At 39.4% G+C, this 19,534-nt stretch overlaps 1 protein-coding gene across 2 annotated transcripts in view; it reads right to left on the reverse strand.

The window, feature by feature from the left end:
* The window catches only part of LOC105451609 (elongation of very long chain fatty acids protein AAEL008004), a 30,747-nt gene extending 12,735 nt beyond the window's left edge, over positions 1–18,012 (reverse strand). Inside the window, exons 1-3 of one of the 2 annotated variants that reach the window (XM_011692173.1) lie at positions 11,954–12,094; positions 4,215–4,287; positions 74–264 (exon numbers count right to left, since the gene is read on the reverse strand). In XM_011692173.1, the coding sequence (XP_011690475.1) occupies positions 74–264; positions 4,215–4,275 (252 nt within the window). In that variant the 5' untranslated portion in view covers positions 4,276–4,287; positions 11,954–12,094. Of the gene's footprint in view, positions 1–73; positions 265–4,214; positions 4,288–11,953; positions 12,095–17,808 lie in introns of those variants that run through there. The other variant, XM_011692172.1, reaches the window with a different exon arrangement.
* Positions 18,013–19,534: the final 1,522 nt, after the last annotated feature.

Below are 19,534 nucleotides of genomic sequence, written 5' to 3' on the forward strand. Positions count from 1 at the left end.
CCCTCCCCATGTGTGCTAATCCCCTTCAGCGACGGTAAATCCGGCGTTACAGAAATACATAAGATAAACGAACCTCGCAGAATATCCACAAGGAGAAGAGGGTCTGTATCAAATTATACATGATGAGGACTCCCCGAAGATCTAAAGGCTTTCTGTTTTCCATCAGCTTCGGTCCCAGAACCTTGCTGAAGACAACGTACGACAGGCATATCCCCAGAGTCGGGAAGGGGCTGCTCATCATCGCCCAATCGTTCACCCTGGGATCTGGAAACAAACAGAGAAAAGAGAACGTTAGAAAAACAGGAGACGGAATCTCGTCGACGGAACGTTCCGTTGCGTTGGAGAGACATTTAAAAAGGAAGGTGGTGATTTCAGTGGGTGGACCGAGACGCGGAAAAACAAAACGAAATTTCGCGCAAACGAGTATACGACGTTTCGCAACGCCATATCATACATATGCACGTTGGAAAGTGGAGCGCGCGATGACAATTTAAAAGTCGTCTCCGCGTTACACAATATCTCGCGCACGACCGCGCACCTGTAACGGGGTCGAAAATTCGTAACTGGCGACAAGAAGTACCGTTGCGAGCGTTAAGAATTTATTACACCATTGCCGACGACGTCGCCGGTACCCCGGCCGCAAACGAGACTTACGGGGGAACGGAGAGTCAAATCGCGGCCGTCGATTAAAATTCCGCGCGTTTCCTTCTCCGAGGAGAGTTTCGGAGATTTTCAAATACGCGCGCCTAAAAGAAAAAGAAGAAAAAAAGAGGATTATTATCCCGAGCGATTTTCAAGCGACAGCATGTGTTCGGTCTTCCGAGCACCCTAGAAAGAGCGCCATCGCCATTTTTCTATATCCACCCTCGACGAGAGAGAGGAAGGAAGCGGAAAGAGGCGCGAGTGCGTGCACTCGAGGCGCGAATGAGTGAGCAGTCGCCTTCCGCTAAATTACCCTCGCACTCGTGCGACCCGACGGATATATACGAGACCGATACGCGGAACGATTTTTTTCCCTCTCTCTCTTTCTCTCTCTTCCCTCTCTTGCTTTCCCTCTGCTTCTTTTTTTTTTCAACATTCTCAGCGAAACGCTCGGGCTCTTGGTCAACACACAATTGACCGACGACTCGATTACAAGCTGACGATGCGACACCGACGGCTGCTCGTCATCGATATATTACCGCTTCGTACGTTTTTAGTACGCTATTATTAATTAAATCGCGTCAATTTAATCGTTTAATTCACGGTTACAAAGCGTTGAAAACATCCGGATGTTGAGTCTTGTATGTATACAAAAGATTTACACCGGCACAGATCGGCGTATAGGAAAGTCGGATGCCGCTGCACGACGGAGGGGGTCCGCTGCTAATCGATGAGAGGAGAAAAAAAAAAGCGACGCCGAGAACGATGTCCCAATAACGAGCGCATGCCGGCTGGTATCGGAAAGGAAAGTGGGCGCGAGCGGGCGAGTTACGAGGCACGCAACTGTAATGACAAAGGCGAAGGCGCTTAGGCGACGGTGAATATTGCATCGAATTTCGTCTATGCCCGCGGTGCACTCGGCGCGTTACGTAATGCCTTCGCCGAGGACTTTGACGAAATCAACAATGCGGCAAAGGGCCGGCCGTCGTCGCGCAACGATCGGGCAAACGGCGGGCGCCTCCGTGTCTGTGCACGGCCTATACGATTAGCGGAAAATAGCGAGAGCCGCCGCCGCCGCCGCCACGTATCTACCGATTCCGAGTACATGTCGACGCCGCTTCGTCGGAGTTACGTCTGTTTTTTCCGCGCGACACGAGAGCTCCTCTCCCCTCCCGCGCCGCGTTGATGGGGCGGAAAAAAAAAATAAATATATATCGGTCGCCATCCGGACACCAGCGGATTGCTGCTTTCATCGATTTCAAGACAGGCAAACGCGGCGAAACGTCCAACGACTGTGCAATTTTCTTGTTCTCGTCACGCCCCAATTAAAGATGACGCCGATCTTACCCCGTCAACGCCTTATTGACGCCGCAGACGAACGTCCATTATTTAGCTCTCTCGATTCTCTCGGGATAGGCGTGTAACAGGATGCCTCCCCCTTCCCCCGCAATTAGCCGGTAAATTGCACGTGCTGTTCGTTACGAGATTTCGGCGTCGATCTTTTAATTATCTTTAACACAATTTTCCGCGTTTCAGTCACGTTAATAAAGGTGTACAGCTAAAGGAGTCCGTTAATAAGTTACCTTCCGTTTACTCGGCTTCTGCTCCGAAGTTCATCCCATGTTTCTATACTCCCTCCCTGATCTCTCTTTTTTTCAGCAAAATTCGCTCGCGAGAAAGTTAAGCGGATGTGCGAAATAGTCGAGAATATAAATTTTGCAAATATCTTTTCGTAAATTATCTACTCTTACACAAGCTATCCTCTCGCAAGTTATTCACATTCTTTAATTGATTAACTTGTGAATAAAATTTTTTTCCTTTTGACGTTGGAGGATCGACGGTTCTTAAGTTACCGGTGGCTAAAAATAGATTTCTTCTAGAATCAAACTCCAAGAAGGTGTACGAATGGGAACCTGTGCAAATTAATGAGTTCGTTTTCACTCTCGCCACGCGGATATCGCGAAAGATATCGGAACAGGAATCACGGCTGAATTGACACTCCCGTATGGAAAACAGAAGGGAGGGTTAGGGGAGGGGGAGGGGTCAAGGATTCCGAATGGTTCTCGGAGAAATTAGAGAAACGGAACGCTTTTGCCGGGCGTTACGACACGATATTGACTCGCGCGCCGCGTCGTGCCGGAAGGATTCCGAAAAGAGGGGCAGCAGAGAGGCGGGAGAGGGTCTCTCGTCGCCGTGAAAATACGCGCGGTAAACAGACTCTCGGCGGAATCGTTGAAATTTCGGTTGTAATACGGCGCGCGTGGGATTTCCGGCGATAAGAGCGCTCCTCGTCCTCTCGACCACCTTGAATAAATTTGCAGTACGCGGGCTTCTCTCGCGCGTATGACGGTCACTCACCATCAGGATCGACGAAAACATCGGGCGCGAGATTTTTTAAATATTTTTTTTTCCCTTTCATCCGCCAACATCGCGATCGTTGTGTCATTTAATTAAACATCTAATACCGGACTATTTAATGGAACCGCGTTACGTAAGTGTCCTCCACTTTATTTCCTCTATTAGCATATTTACGAAACTACTATACGACTGGTGTATTACGCAATACCGGTAAAGAAAAGAGTGTGCATAAACATTTCACCGATTACATTAATTCACGTGAATTGACGCGACGTGTCAACAGACGGAACGTATTTACGAGTTGCTTTTCAATCTCATTAATTTATGCCAAGTCCCGAAGGCCGTGCGAACAATTTTTACATCGCCATTCGAATCTATGATTCTTAAAGAGCTTTTTAATACGCGATACTTCCCTGTGCCGCAAAATTAGAACTCGGCGTGCCAACGTTATCGCAATCGAATCGTGTGCGGTGAAGAAATTTGACGAAATATTAGCACGAGCTACATACTGCGAGGGACCGTTATAAAAATTTCTATATTTGTGCCTAACGTATTAAGACGATACTCAAGTTCTGTCAATATTTTTTTCCCGAAGATGTCGGTCACGGTGTTTCTTTCGCTTTAATAATTTAGCAGCTTTGTGCGAGATCTTTTCACAGAGAAAAGGCCAAGAATATCACATCCGGAGATTTAAGTGAGATCGCAGATATCTTATGATAAAAATATAGTTTGAATATCGTCGCGATATGATGCCGGACATCGCGCTCAATAACAAATTAATTATGGATTTAATTGTTATCATATTAATACACACCATATTATTATTTAGATCAACAGAATAAACGAAACCAATCAAGTCACAAGCAAAAGAATCTATCTTTACGATTACGCGACTGTAATTTTCGATATCCACTTCTCCATAATAGCCATTTTGGAATGATGACAGTAAAATGAATGTTCGAAGAATCGAATTTCGGAATGATAACGTGTGCTTATAATGATTTATCCCAGTTTAGATAAAGAGAATTGATATACTTTATAATCTCAATTCACTTTTTTATTAGCCTTTATGAGTTTATATATATATATATATATATATATATATATATATCCTATATATATATATATAAAATAGAATTGGTGTACGTGGAATAGTTAAAGGATGCTAGGGAAATTTGGATATGTCAAAATACGACTGAAACGTCTGGACTTACCGGATTGATTTTCCATAAGATCCGTGTACCTATCCATCAGGCCCGTCACTGCGCTCGTCATCTTGAATAGAATCTGAAAGTGAAATATAGTAAGAATTACTTTCTGCTTGTGTTGTACTTCCTGCTAGAACGGCACTGGGTGTCCCTATGACGCGAAGCACGATCGAGGACGTTTGAAGCAACACGTATCCGATATCATATATGTATGTTAAGATCGGATTAGTATAATGCTAATGAAGTCGGTTCCACATTCCTCCCGAGTATACCTATACATTTACATCATTCTCGGTGCGGTGCTTTCATTCAATAGAAAACGATGAACTTCTTATTTCTCTCGTGCGTGTTAATAACGGTTCTGAATGAGACCTATTGGGGTAAACAGTATACATTGTTAAGAGAAAGCTCCATAAAAAACGCGCGGGGAGAAAGGGAAGGGGAGGCAGAGGTTTCGCCGAGAGTATAATCGCTGAAAATTTGAATAACTCGGCGACCTTTACGGCCGCACATCAGAAACATATTTTGATCATATAATCATCAGTATAGATACTGGCGACAAAGAAGAAAAGCTCTCCTCTATTTCATTGTTTTTGTTGTCATGCAATACTGAAATAAATTGAAAAAATCGACTCCAAATTGATGAAAGAATACATTCGTTTGCGACTTTTGTCTCACGGCCTCTTATATCTCCCGCGTATTGTATAATCTTTGCAAATAGTAAGTAATTGTCATCCGAAGATACTCCGTCAAAACTATATATGCTCCAAAAGTGCTTTCATACATGAGAATTGTTTAACTTTTGTAAAACGGATTAGAGAGAAAGAGAATGAGGCACCCTTTTATGTGATACGACAATAAAGGACACAGCGCAAATACAAATCGTGACACGATTCTGAAAGGAAGCTATAACATATTACTTTTTCTTTTGAATTTTTGTCTTGTGTGTAAGAATTGACCGATCCTATTCCCAACAGCCCAATTTCCTTTCAGCCGTTTCACGCGCGTGATTTTCTTAATACGCTCACGCCCCGTCCCGATTTCGTATGTCAAATATCGGTGTGGGTATACGTCGTCCGTTTAGTAGGTCGAAATAACGGTCACCCGCAGAATGTGTTCGGGCGGCTAACATTTCGTCGAATCTCTTCATTGAAACGACGACGACCGCGATGACGTTGCCATTGACACACTGAGCTCTAATCTCGGTGGTAAGGAAGGTAGGCGTAGTCGAGTATGCGACCGGTCGTATATGTATGTGTGGGCGTATTTACGCGCTCGATCGCGTTAAAGTGAGAGAATATATACGGACCTACATACGGTTACGTAGTTAATTCATATTTGATAAAGTGCACTTAGTGCATGCGAATCAGGCACACGATGATTGTTCAAGCGCGGTGTAAAGACGGCGCCGAGATTGACTCTTCGCGCGCCGTGCCGTGCAGGGTAAAGAATTATTCTCGTACGCCGAAGTGATCGATATGGTCATTATGTATACGTCATTTATTATCTGCCAATATTCTCTCCTAATGGAAATTTGTTCTTCAGCAAGAAATTTTTGTTTATTGCGTAAACATTTCTAGGTTAAAGTTTCTAGGCTTCTTACGGTTATGTGATTTGAAAATTATGCATAGATTCTCATAAATTTATAATTACTTTCAGTGACAAGATATCTTATTCAATTAATTATCTCGTATATAGCTGCGGCATAGCTTTATTTAGACGTCATCTTTCATGTCAACTCTTTTTGCGTGTGTGTGTGCGTGCGTGTGTATGTGAATTATACTCAATATATCTGAATGATTAATTATATTATTAGCATTGCCACATTACATTCTCTCTCTCTCTCTCTCTCTCTCTCAAAAATCATATTATAATCAGCTATATTACGAAATTTTCAATGTAAAATATAAGTATTTCCAAAGTAAAATATAAGTAAGGTGGTTCGCAAAATTCGTGCGGTTTTTCAATTAAAGTTTAAACAAATTTTTTATATATTCATACATACATTTAATCAACTACATATGCGAAGTATTTCCGCGATGTCTCGTGTCGTGTAGCGTGAATTATTTTAAATTAGTGCTGCAATTTGTGATCGTCATCTACTGAAGATCTATCTGAATACCGTCCGAACTTTCCAAACAATTCAATATATTAATTTATTTAATATCCTATTTTCCATCTTTGGTTAACTTTAAATTTATTTTTGCACTTCTCAGATGTCGATCTTATCGTGTGTCGCTTTGATAATAAGAAAGATAAACTATATAAGTATGAAAGATGAGAGAAAAATAAACTATAGATACGCAAACGTAACGTTCGCGTCTATTGGGATGATTAACAAGCGGACAAACATTCAAATATAAATTTTGGTTTTTCTAGATAATATACAGATACATATAGCAAAAAACATTATATTATATAAAATGTTTGATAGAAATTTTTTTATCCAAAAAAATCGTATCAGATTTTCTTTTGCGTCCGATTTAATTTGGAAAAAAAAATCTGACTTTCGATTAGAAAAATATATCTGACTGTTATAGAAGTCATTGCAAGAATATTCATCATATCGACATTTGCGATTTTATTTTTATTGATCTCGCCTTCTTATCGCTGAAATTTTATATCGAAATGCTTTTCATGCTTTGCTGTATGTGTCACCGTTGAATGGCTAAGAGAGATAATGCCGATAGCGACAAAGCGTTTGCCGTCGGTGCAAATCGGGATTTAGCCGAGACTTATCGAGTCGCGTAAATTTCTCTCCCGCTCTCTCGACGACGTGGCGTAGCTTCCCCGGTCGATTACGCGTATTACGTAAACAGACAGGTGAGTAGACGTCGGTGGCAGGCCTTCGAAACAAAAAGGGAAAAGAGAAAAAGGGGAGACGGAAAAGTGACACGACAGAGGCCATCTTCGGCACCGCAAAGTGTGCCGCGAGAAAGTTACTAAATACACGATTACGGCGCGTCAGAAACAATTGCACCAGAGTTAGGTAGCGTAAATGTGTGACGTATATTGTATTAAATTACAAGTATTACACAATTGGACTCTGCCTTAGTCCTTTAATATATTCATGTTTTTTTTTTTTATCGCTTGTTTACGATGTATACTATCAATACGATGTATATGATGAATACTATAAATTGAGAAAAAAAGGATACGTGCATAAAATTACAATAAATATTTGGCTTGAACAATAAAAACTATATTGTATTTTTATGTCAACGCGATTGACAATGGGAAACAAAAAATAATGTCTTAAATCCATCATCTTTCATAGTATAAATTACTAAGTGACATAATTCTTATATATTAAAAAAAAACATGTTAAATTGATACTCGAATCTGTCAAAGTGTTTTGAAAGTCCTGAAATTTATAATATTGTTTGTTGTTTTTTACGCATGCTAATTGGTTTTTTCACTGTGTTTACTTCGTGAACGACTGTCATCGTATATTTTGACAGTTGTGCGTATCAAGGGGATTAATGTAATACAATGTAATTGTATGCGTTGTTAGAAGTAAAGAATAAATAGTTAAATAGCGTCTGTGATTTCTAGCATTCGTAAAAATTTGATTACATTAGAATCCAGTAGCAATTTACTCGACCCTTGTGTGTTATCTACCTGTGTTGCAAAATTAAGAAATTAATTCTATGAAATTAATTCGCTAAGAGAATATGACATTTGAGCGTTTCTACGGTACAAGACTCATGGTTTGTCATCGGCACGGTCAGCTTATCAGCGGCGCAAATCCAGATTAATCAGTCTGATATTCCTTTTACGGGCGTGCACTTCGCGCGTGTTTCTAATAAATCAATTTTGCACACAAATCGCAAACACTCCGTTCAATTACCGCAACGGTGCGACGAAAATTTTTTTCTTAACTCTTTCGCACCTTAGATACGCGTATATACGCGAACGTTTAAATATTATCGTTCAGTTTATTTTGCGCGATAGGTCCCTGTTAAGCATCGTTCAACAATTTTGTTTGACTTCTAAGCAATTATTGCTATTTTAATTGCGCAATTTATGTCGTAAAATAATTTTTGCTGCCACATGAGTAGTAGGAATTAGTTTTCATTTCTTACTGTCGTATTATGTTATAACGTAATGATAAAACGCAATTAAGTTTTTTCAGATTAAGTATTAGAATTTTAAACAAATGTGTTTTGAGTTACGTAACGATAAAACGCAAAAGAAAGAATAAAACGCAATTCTGATATTATTTGATTAGATCAAGTATTTATCCAGCGATATCTGGCTAGCCAATTCAAGGATAATTCCAGGAAATTTCAGATAAAAATCCTGGTTTTTCCCAGGTCAATTAGTTTTTATTGATTTGCGCAATATCATATGTTTTATATACAAATTAGAATTCTATATGACAAATTTTGATTAAAATGCGAACAAATTTAGAGCAATATTATTTATTGCTTTACAAATTGCTTGCCTTATTTTATCTTTAAACGAGAGTTATCTTATATAGTTATCTTATATAGTATTATCTTATATAGTTATCTTATATAACTAAACTTTTCCAAAAATAATATTACCAATGTTATCAACATAGTTCTTGACACACGCAAGAAATATTTATTTTTTTCTTATTTTACAATTTAATTTTTTTTAGAATAAAAGAATGACAAGAATTTAAAGTCAATTAAAAAATTCCAGGGGTTTTCCAGGAATTTTCCAGAACACATTAAATTTCATAATAATTCCCGGATTCAAGGATATTCAAGGATCGCTGGATACCTTGTTATCCTATTTCAAATAGTGTTTTGATGTTAATTTTTTTTTCTTAAGCACAATATTTACATTTACACAATCGCTGACAGCTTTAAGATTTCATAGGTTATTATTGCACACCTTAAGTATACTCTCTAAATCTGAATTAGTGCATAGTTACTAACTATCAATGATTATTCATTGAATGCATCAGTCCCAAGTATTTCACTAGTAATCAGTGAAATTATAGTTAGATTATAAGTACTGACTTAATCAGTGATTTTTCAGTATTTTTCCACTGATTCAGATTTAGAGAGTTCCACAAAAAAATGTTATGTAATTATTGCAATAATAGCATGTAAACGATATAATCAGATGTAATTCCAGATGTAATGTGCAGCGTAAAAAACATATTATTCATTTTGTACACTAAATACGTAATTGCGTGTATAATTTTAACCTAAGTCTCACAAAGAAACTGTTTGAAGGAATTTTAACACTTTAACTGACGAGCTGATTTCAACATTGAGCGTAATAAATCGAGTAATTATTTTAATATTTTGTTTCTTAAATATAATTTAACATAAGGTATATTTTTAATATTTAGATAATTAGTAAAATTATTTTTAATCAGATAAATAAGACCGCTCATAACTGAATAACAGAATTCTTACGAATTTTACGCAAATATGAATGGACACATGATAAATCGATTAAGTTAATTAGTATTAAAATAAGTAGTAAAGTTTTTCAGATATATATTTTGATTAATTTAGGAATAAATGTTTTTTAAACGTTAATTTTTTAACGTTGAAGTTTTTGAGAAAGAAAAGATTCACATGCAAAAGATTTATAAAAAAATATTTATAAAAAAAATATTACTTTTTATTTAATTTCAATGTTTTTTAAATGAAGTTTTTGAGATGTTAATAATATTCAAGTAATGCTTAATCTTAAGAAAAGATTCATATACAAAAGATTTATTAAAAAAAAAACATTACTTCTTAATTTCAAACAAACATTGATTTCTAAAAATATTAAATTAAAATATATTAAATATTTCATGTCGAATATTACATATCATATTAGAAATCACGAAAAAATATGTATGACGTTTAAATTCTGCAAGTATACAATGCAAGGATAATGACTCATCTGATCTAATCGCTCTGTAGATTTTTCTTCACTGTGTTTTCGCTGTGTTTTCGCGGAAGTTTCAATGCCTCGTTAATAATTACTCGATTTATTACGCACAAAGTCAGCTTTTCAAAGTGTTAAAGTTGTTGCAAATAGTTAAATTGTGAGATTTAGATGTAAATCGCGCGCAATTATGAATTGTTTTGTATATAAAATGAATAATAATTTCTTTGCGCTGCACAACTACGTCTGGATATTGTTCATCTGGATGCTTTCATTTCAATATTTACATAACATTTTATACGTAGTATACTTAAGATGTACAATAATAATCTGTGATATCTTAAAGCTATCAACGACTATGATTGACTAAAGGTTATGTAAACATTAATTAAGAAAAAAAAATATCTAGTTACAAAATAATACAATACAAAACACTATTTAACATTGGAATACTTCATCCGAAAAATACCTAAATTGCGTTTTATTCTTTCTTTCGACTGCTCAAAAGAACCTTCCGGATTATTACAACCTAATAAAAGTTCGCAATATAAAATGTATATGTGTTATCTTGAAATATTCTGTAGTATATCGGTTAAAAAAAAAGAGTTCAGTTCTTAGTGGTTCCTGGAGGGATTCTAACATCGCTCGTAATACGGTTAATCGCGTCAAGCGATTAAGTCATTCTTATTCACGATTCGCATCGCGATGTGTTATCGATTAAATGTTATCTATTAAATTATCAAATTCTCTACCGCGAATGCCATCTGTGAATCATCGAATTACGTGTCATAGAATTGAATAGAATCGTGCGTTTGATCAATATTTCAATATTACTAATTTATAGCGATATCTCGTAACAGTCAATCAAATCGTATTAATATCCGTAATATCCGTGTTACTGGCAGTACAAAGTAAAATTGCACTTACTTTCGCAGTCATAAATATAATATAAAGACATACAAAAAAGTAATGCAAATTACGTTTTAACGCAATTTCAATGCAAGTGTACAGTGTTTAGTTACATTTATGAATATAATTTTTAATATTTTAATTTAACTTAGACTTTAATTTAAAAAAAAAAAAGGAAAATTCACTCAGTTATAACTCTAAATTTAAAAATATCTATAAGAGAATTATATAGATTAAACAATAAATCTAATATTAAAAAATACATATATTAAATAAATTTACATAAATAATAACAAATACACATCACATTATATTTTATTTATCTAACCGATAAACTGTATAGAATATGAATCGATTGACGGATAATTGAGTGTAACGAGATTTCGCATACGGAATGTATGTGTTACATACATACATGTAACACATACATTCCGTACATGTGTTACAAGTTGTGTTCCGCAAAAGGTGTAAACAATGGGAATAAGAAAGCAGAGAAAACGGCAACGCGTCTACGATTTGTAGCGCGAATTCAATCGGAAAAAACGATAGTTTTACTTTACAGTTTTTTAAGTGAACGTAATTTCGTGTTATTTATAGCGTTCTACGAGAGTAGAAAGTTGTATTCGCTTATACTGTCTTGCAGTAATACAGCCGATTATACGAACGACACGTAATAAAGATTAAATAATACCGGTGAGCGTAATTACTGCTCCATACGTTTTTTTATACCCGCCGACGGAATGTTGCCGTCAAGCCGTCGCAATTAAGAACAATAACCATGAATTTTGATTACAACAATTATCGCGAATTTCCTCATTTTCGACTAATCGCAACGGAGGATAAGGTTATCGCGACGACATGACAACGTGAAAAAGCTCGCGAGATAAGAGTCGTCACGTTCGGCCGCGACGATCACGATCGAGGAAGAGTTCGCGTACGAAAACGAGGCGTGCGAAGCGATAATTTGATACCTGAACTTTCTTGATTATACGAATATCTAGCGATACGTGTTCCTCGAACAGCAGATATTCACGTTGGCGCGTTGGACGCACGGAGGAAACTTTGGAAAACGTAAGCTACACGTGAGTCACGTTCCTCTTTTGTTTACCAACGTTTCGTTTTTTGTTTTATTTTTTTTTTTTACTTAAAATAGAATTGAACTTAATGGTTCAATTAATCGGTAATTGATCGGTAATCGATTCAATCGGTTCCCTAGCCAAAATACGCCATACGCAGGAATCGTTTGAAACTTGCGTACGTAATCAGCCATGCAAGTCGCACTTTCTCTTAATTCTTTCGTAAGCAAATTCTTCGAAAGAATGTCTCGTTGCAATATCGCACAATATTGGTACAAGGTATAATGTCGGTAATCATACAATATACGCGGCAGTCACGCGGCAATCGGTTTACACATATCGATTAGCTTCAGACACCGGCGAAAATCCGAAAATTTTCCACACGTCAGTCGTAAAATGGAAAAATTCCATAATAGAGAGTCGAAACGCGACGAGGGATTAAACGTCGTGTATAAGAATACAACGATCGAACGCAGGAACGAGACTTTTATCGATAGCCCTCCGCAAGCACGCGACTATGCGGTCAAAGCGCGTGTATTCTATATTTACACAGTGTGCTTTGCGTTTTTTTTTTCCGGGCCGTGCTCGAGACCGTTTCGATTAATCCGGCCGGCCGGCGGTGGCGTAGTCGCGGGCGTGTGTGAGGGCGTGATCCCATTCGAACGGATTTGCATAAATATTGAATAACTAACCAACAACAGATGCTCCGCGGAGTCGAAAAGCAAAAGAACACGCCGCCGCGCCGGGTTGCGTTTTCCGATGTACTCTAGGTGATCGTACACGTACGCGATATTTATTTATAATATTTATTTGATAAATATGGAGCAGCAACTCCGTGCGATATTACCTAAATTTATTCGCAGCGCGCATCATTAATGACAACCCGCAATTCTCCGAACGGTGATATTTGACGGTATTTGACAGTCGGTATTATGAAACAAATTGCCGCAATAAAGATGCATATTTTTGTACAGTCATGAGACGCGATTTAATTAGTTTCTAAGTAATTAATTAGAAATCTGAAAACTCAGGTAACAACGTTCATGTAACACTTTTCTTCACGTAAGCTTGTGATGTTATCGTATTAGAAAAAAACGTAATTATTAGTATATATTTTCCTTCATTACGGCTCAGGTCTTCTTTATTACGATTTGAATTGACTGTATAATAAGACCGATGTAATTGTGTATGTCGCTAATTCTTTAAACAACTTCCTGAAAGATTCATCACATCACGAATGCTGAAATCGAAACGCGATGTACAACTCATTTTCATTAGGGTCTCGATTTAAATCTTTCGTACCTTATGATACTTTTTGTGGCGGAATGGATTTTTATATACACAAGTAAAAAAAAGTAAGTGCCAATTTTCGTACATTTAATCGCGGAGGACTTCGTTGAACGCGTTAATCAATAACCATAGTCATCAAGATCGAAATCGGCGAAGAAACAAGGCTTAATTGAAATTATCAAGCAGAAAAACATCTTATGAAACTTACTTGTTTTCGAGATTTGTATATATAATTACATAAAAACGTACTGACATTAATGAATATTTCAAAATGGTAAAAACTGTAATAAAATTCTCTTTGATTATATTTGAATATTTGAATATTGAAATATTTCAAAGCAAAAAGAGAAAAATTTTAAGTACATTCGAGTTTGCATATTCTATGCGAGGTCAATCAGCATGGTTAGTATTTTTCCAGGTGTTTAATTAAACATTCGGGTAGAATTACAACGTGACAATACTCGCGATGATGCAACATTATTGCCTCCGTGAAGTTTCAACTTCGCAGCCGTTTGCAGTGTTTCAAATTACAAAGTTTACTCTCCTCTGGTATAATGTGCCGCGGTGCTGCCTGGTCGCGACATTTATTTGCTCCGAGCAACATTTTCGACATGGTTGGTGGACACCGGCAACGCGAAGACGACGACACACGCGAGATTCGCGAAGCTCGTTGCATGGGTTACGAGGTAGCCCGCGGACCCTTCTCGTGCAATTTACCTTTTAACTAACATGTAAAGAGGTCAACTTTAACATTTGGGTATACGCACGATAAAATTCCGGTCGGAGGAATTTTCCAACGGGGAAACTTTATTAAAAGCGGAAGTCGAATAATCGTTGTAATGATAGTTTAACCGTCGGTTATTTGCGCAGCTCGGGAACGAGGGAAATTAAGATATAATAAAAGCACGGAGACATCAACAAGTTCACAGCGAGTTATGATTATTGGTTATCAACTAATAGAACGTTTCAGCAACGTGCGCCGTTTGAAACGTAAGAGAGAAAGCGCCCGAACGAAGCCGCTCGGAGCCGCCAGTAGCGGAGACTCGGCGATTACAACGAAAGTAAATTTTGCGTAAAGCGTATGATTACGGCGCAGCTTTATCGAAAACGCTGATTGAATCATTACGCGTTGCGGCGGCCGCGGCGGACGCGCGCGGGAGAAAGAACAAACGAGTTTTTTTTAATTTTTTTATTATTTAAACGCTACCGACGTTACTCAATCTTGTTTGTCGCCTTGCGTTATTCTTCGTTTTCTTTCTTGTTCTTCGACTTAGGGACGATTTCGAGCATGAATATGCACAACTTGTGAAATAAGAGATGACGGAATAAATTGATCGACATTCTATGGACGATTGTTTTTTTTCGCGATCACTCATCACGAGAATTATAATCATTCGTAATATGTTGGAAAGGTAACATTATCGTCAAGAAAAACATTTAATTCTAGCAATGCACTTTTAATGATAAGTATTTAGTATTACAAGTATTTTAATTACAATATTTTTAAGATGACGAAATACACAAATTGATCGATATTCTATGCGTGATTGTTTTTCTCACGATCGCGCGTCACAAAAATCAAAATTCGTAATGTGTTGGAAAGGTGACATTGTCCATTCTCAAGGAAAACATTTAATTCTAGCATTGCAAGTAGTTTTAATTAAAAGTGTATTTTTAAGATGACGAAATACACAAGTTGATTGACATTCATGCGTGATTGTTTTTTTCACGATTACGAAATACGAGAATCGTCATCATTCATAATGTATTAGAAAGGTGACATTATCCATTTTCAAGGAGAACATTTAATTCTAGCATTGCAAGTAGTTTTAATTAAGGGGTCTCACCACTCCTGAGGTTTTAAAATGATACCTTAAGTTTGGGATTTTTTTGTAGGTAAATGGATAACTTTATTTAAAATATGCTTAGAGGACATTATTGTACATACATAAGAAACAAAAAAAAATATTTTTTTATTTTTCTTATGTCCAAAATGATGGCGCACTGGCCTACACTTGCGAAATCCCTTTTTTCTATCGGTGTACAGGATTCCAGGCACACGGTTTGGCCTTGAACAAAACATAAAGAATTTTCATTATCTACATATTAAAGATTAGAGAAGTACGTAAGGGTTTTTCAAAATATTGATTTTTTTTAAAATGGCAGCTATTTTACGAGACTTGTATTGACAAAAATACTTTTCGTAAAAATAGCTGCCATTTCGAGAAAAATCAATATTTTAAAAAACACCTACGTACTTCTATAGTCTTTAATATGTAAATAATGAAAATTCTTTGTGTTTTGCTTAAGATCAAACCGTGTGTCTGGAATCCTGTACACCGATTTGAAAAAACAGAAAAAAGGGATTTCGCAAGTAAGCCGCCATTTTGTACACAAAAAAATAAAAAAATATTTCTTTAGTTTCTTATATATGTACAACAATGTCCTCTAAACAGCTTTTAAATAAAGTTATTTATTTACCCATAAAAAATCCCAAACTTAGGTATCATTTGGCCTCAGGGGTGGATGAGACCTCTTAAAAGTGTATTTTTAAGAAGATGAAATCTTTTAAGAAAATACAAATTGATCGGCACTCTACGCACGATTATTTTTTTTCGCAATCGCGCGTCACGAGAATCATCATCATTCGTAATGTATTGCAACGGTGACATTATCCATTCTCAAGAAAAACATTTAATTCTAGTATTGCAAGTGCTTTTAATTGCAAGTACATGTTCAAGATGACGGAATACATAAATTGATCGACATTTATGCGTAATTGGTTTTTTCACGATTGCGAAACACGAGAATCACCATCATTCGTAATGTATTTTATATGTTAGAAAGGTGACATTATCCATTTTCAAGGAGAACAATTAATTCTAGCATTGCAAAGTATTTTTAATTACAAGCATATTTTTAATTTGCCATGCAAACGATAATATATTTTTAGATTATTTTAATAGATAAAATACGTAAAATTAACGTGTATGTTATAGAAAATACGGATTTTTTCCAATACATTTTATGACTTAATATTTTTGATAATATTCAGAATATATGTGTAACTTTCACATGCCTTCACATTTTATCGATATAAGAAATGCAAAAAAAAGTTAATAAAGTTTACTGATAAAAAGACAAATATTCTCCACAAGATTTTATCTGACAAATTGCTAGGTAATAATTCATCGAGTAAATCTTAAAATTCTACTTTTTTTTACATCGAAGGGTAACAGAATTCGAAATATAGTGGACAGATTACGCCTGTATTATTTATTTTCGAGGAAAAAGATCAATTCCGGATCATTTTACGCGGCAGTAATTTATTAATTTTTTTTATTATCTTTTATAGACACAATGTTATTCATAAAATCACGTGTACAATATGTATCATAAAAATTATCAATTGATTTTTCGGCGTGTCAAACAACTCTATCTTTTTAAATCACGAACAGTATACACATAAACTTCTTATTCCTTCGTAAGGACGTCTTATCGAGATGCAAGCTTAATAAATTGTGCTGACATAAAATGATCAATGATTATCGAGAGTACTTGAATGCAACGTCAACGAGTGAAAAGTGATCATCGAGTGAATCTCAAATTTCTCCATCGTTAATTCTTTTTACATCCAAGAATATCGCACAAGGATAACGCACAAAATTAAGTCTCGCATCTCGAAATTTCAGACGAGTCATAAATTACGAGGAGAGTTTTGGTATGTGCTGTACCGGTTGGATTCTATCGGATTTGTTCCCTCAACCTCCTCAGCCTCTTCTCGAAGCCTCTTGTACGACGCCTTTTATCGTATATATATCCAATGCAATATTTTAAGCTATATAACTCCTACGTTATTGCTACTCCATGTCAGATTATCTTTTCTATCTTCTTGAATCGCGAGTTAGAAAGAATTTGGGGAGGTTAGAAAGTGTTTTTTTTTTTTTTTTTAGCTGGTTACAACAATCCGTTGTGGTTAGGAGAGAAAGATAAACCAAGATACGCCAAGTGAAACGCTCGTATAGTCTAATCGGGAGAACGTTGATCTCGATGACGAGGATTTCGCGCGGCTCGCGAGAAATGAGGTCGGGGGATTCCCCGTGTGTCCCGGCGGGGCCGGTTTCCCGAGCGCGGCGGGCGTCGAAGAAACGTGGTGCCGCCGCGCGCGCCGGGTTCCCCGCAGTTCCCCACCGTCCCGTTCCGGGCGTTCCTGGCGCTCTCCCCACGTCGCTCGGGGGATTCCTCTCCGCGGCGCGGATCGATCGCAGGTGCGTCACTTAACCTCAAAATAACGCGTTAGGCGAGACGCCGGTACACGCGCGCGTATAAGGCCACGCTCCTCGATCACACACGCGGCGCGGCCCGGCCCGCCCCGGCCGTCACCGCCGCCGCCGCCGCCGCCGCCGCGCCGGGCGGTTAACGCGCGGCCGCACGGATTACTACGCGCGGGTTACACCCACCTGCTATTCCACGTCCCTGTCTTCTCCCCGCGCGCGCGATGGTTCTCCTGCCCGTCCACTTCCGTCCGTTGTCGTCGTCGCCACCACCGAGCACCCTTCGTCCGCGAGCACCACGTAGCCGGCGGCAGCAGCAGCAGCAGCAGCAGCTCGTCGGCGACTATGTGAATCTTGCAGAGCGACAACAGCAGCAGTGGCAGCAATAAGCGGCAGCGACAGCACCCCGCGTTCGTCGTTGTCGTCGTCTCCTTCTGTCACCTGACCGCGCACATAAACGCAGCACGGCACGCGATGCACCACCTTTCGCGCCTCGAGTTACTCGAGTACGGTAAGCGCGGAGGCAACAACCTCGGCGCCTCTTCTTCTTCTTCCGTGACCGTCGTTATATATCTCCCCTCGGCGCCGGCAGTCGGTCGGTCGGTCGACTCCTTCCCGCGCGGCCGCGCGACCTCGTGATGAAGTATGCCGCGTATTATACGCGAACGAGGCAAAACGGGTGAATGACGAGAAATTACGCGCGCTGGCTGTGCGGCGGCCGTCACCTCTCGCCGTCGCGGCTCGGTAAACTCGAGTAACGACTGCCGTCTGCCCGCCGTCGGCCGCAAGTTTTCTTCACCGTCGAGCGGCACGCGCGCGTCGTCTTCCTCCTTCTCCTCCTCTTCCACTAACACGTCGCCCGGCGGTGGATGCACGAAAGGGGGAGGCGAAGCGGAATACAAGAGGGACGACGGAGAGACCGACGACGGAAGGAGAGAGAGAGACCAGGAGGAGAAAAAGGCCGGGTGAAAGAGAGAAAGGGAGAGAGGGACTGGCGCCGCGCTGCTCTAAGCTCACACACGCGGTCACGCTCGAGCGACGACCGTCCCCGCCTTTTAGCACCGACGCTGCCGCCGTCCGCTGCCGTCCGTCCACTGCCGCCGACGAGTCTCTCGCCTATGCCGCGCGCTCGCCCGCCGCCCGCCAGGCGAACCGCGAACGCACAATCGTCGATCGCCTTTCCCCCCCGACCCGCGTCCTGCCTATCGCCACCGCCGCCGTCGCCTGTCGCCACCACCGTCGCCGTCGCCGTCGCCGTCGTCGTCGCCGCGCGTCGCGCTCTTCCGTCTCCCTTCGGTACCGGCGCAATCCCGTCGTCCACACATCTACATCCTCCGTTCTGCTCTCCCCCGTGTTCTCCCGCTCTACCTGCGCGCACTTCCGCACCGGTTTATTTCTCTCCCTCTCTCTCTCTCTTCTCTCTCTCTCCTTCTCTCACCGGCGCATACCGTGCCTTCTTCCCACTTTACTCCGCTCCGACATTATACCATGATGTTCGTTCGAAGTCGCTCCGCGCTCGAATCGCTCGTCGCTGCCTTTCTTTATTTAATAGGTAATCGGATACGTAATCGCCGTAGACGGAAATGACGGGAAACGACGGAACGGGCGCGGATGGCGAATGCCACGGGCGCGGGAGCAGTTGTGTGACAGCTCGCGGCAGTCGCGGCGGGGGAGTGGGGACCGGCGAGGCACATCGCAAATCTGGCGCCATCCTACGGTGGGACGTTTAACCCATAATTTTGCCATAGATTTACAGCATTTACAGCATCCCGGGCGATGGAACGCCAATTAGTGTGAAATTTTTGCCCTTTTAATAACGGTTTTAATGTAACAATAATGAAAAGTTTAACTAATAAAATTAACGGACTCTGAAATTTAAAGAAACGAAGATAAGGAAAAAAAAGAGGTTAAT

This window comes from Wasmannia auropunctata, unplaced genomic scaffold, assembly GCF_000956235.1.
Source record: "Wasmannia auropunctata unplaced genomic scaffold, wasmannia.A_1.0 LD336049.1, whole genome shotgun sequence".
NCBI lineage: Eukaryota > Metazoa > Arthropoda > Insecta > Hymenoptera > Formicidae > Wasmannia > Wasmannia auropunctata.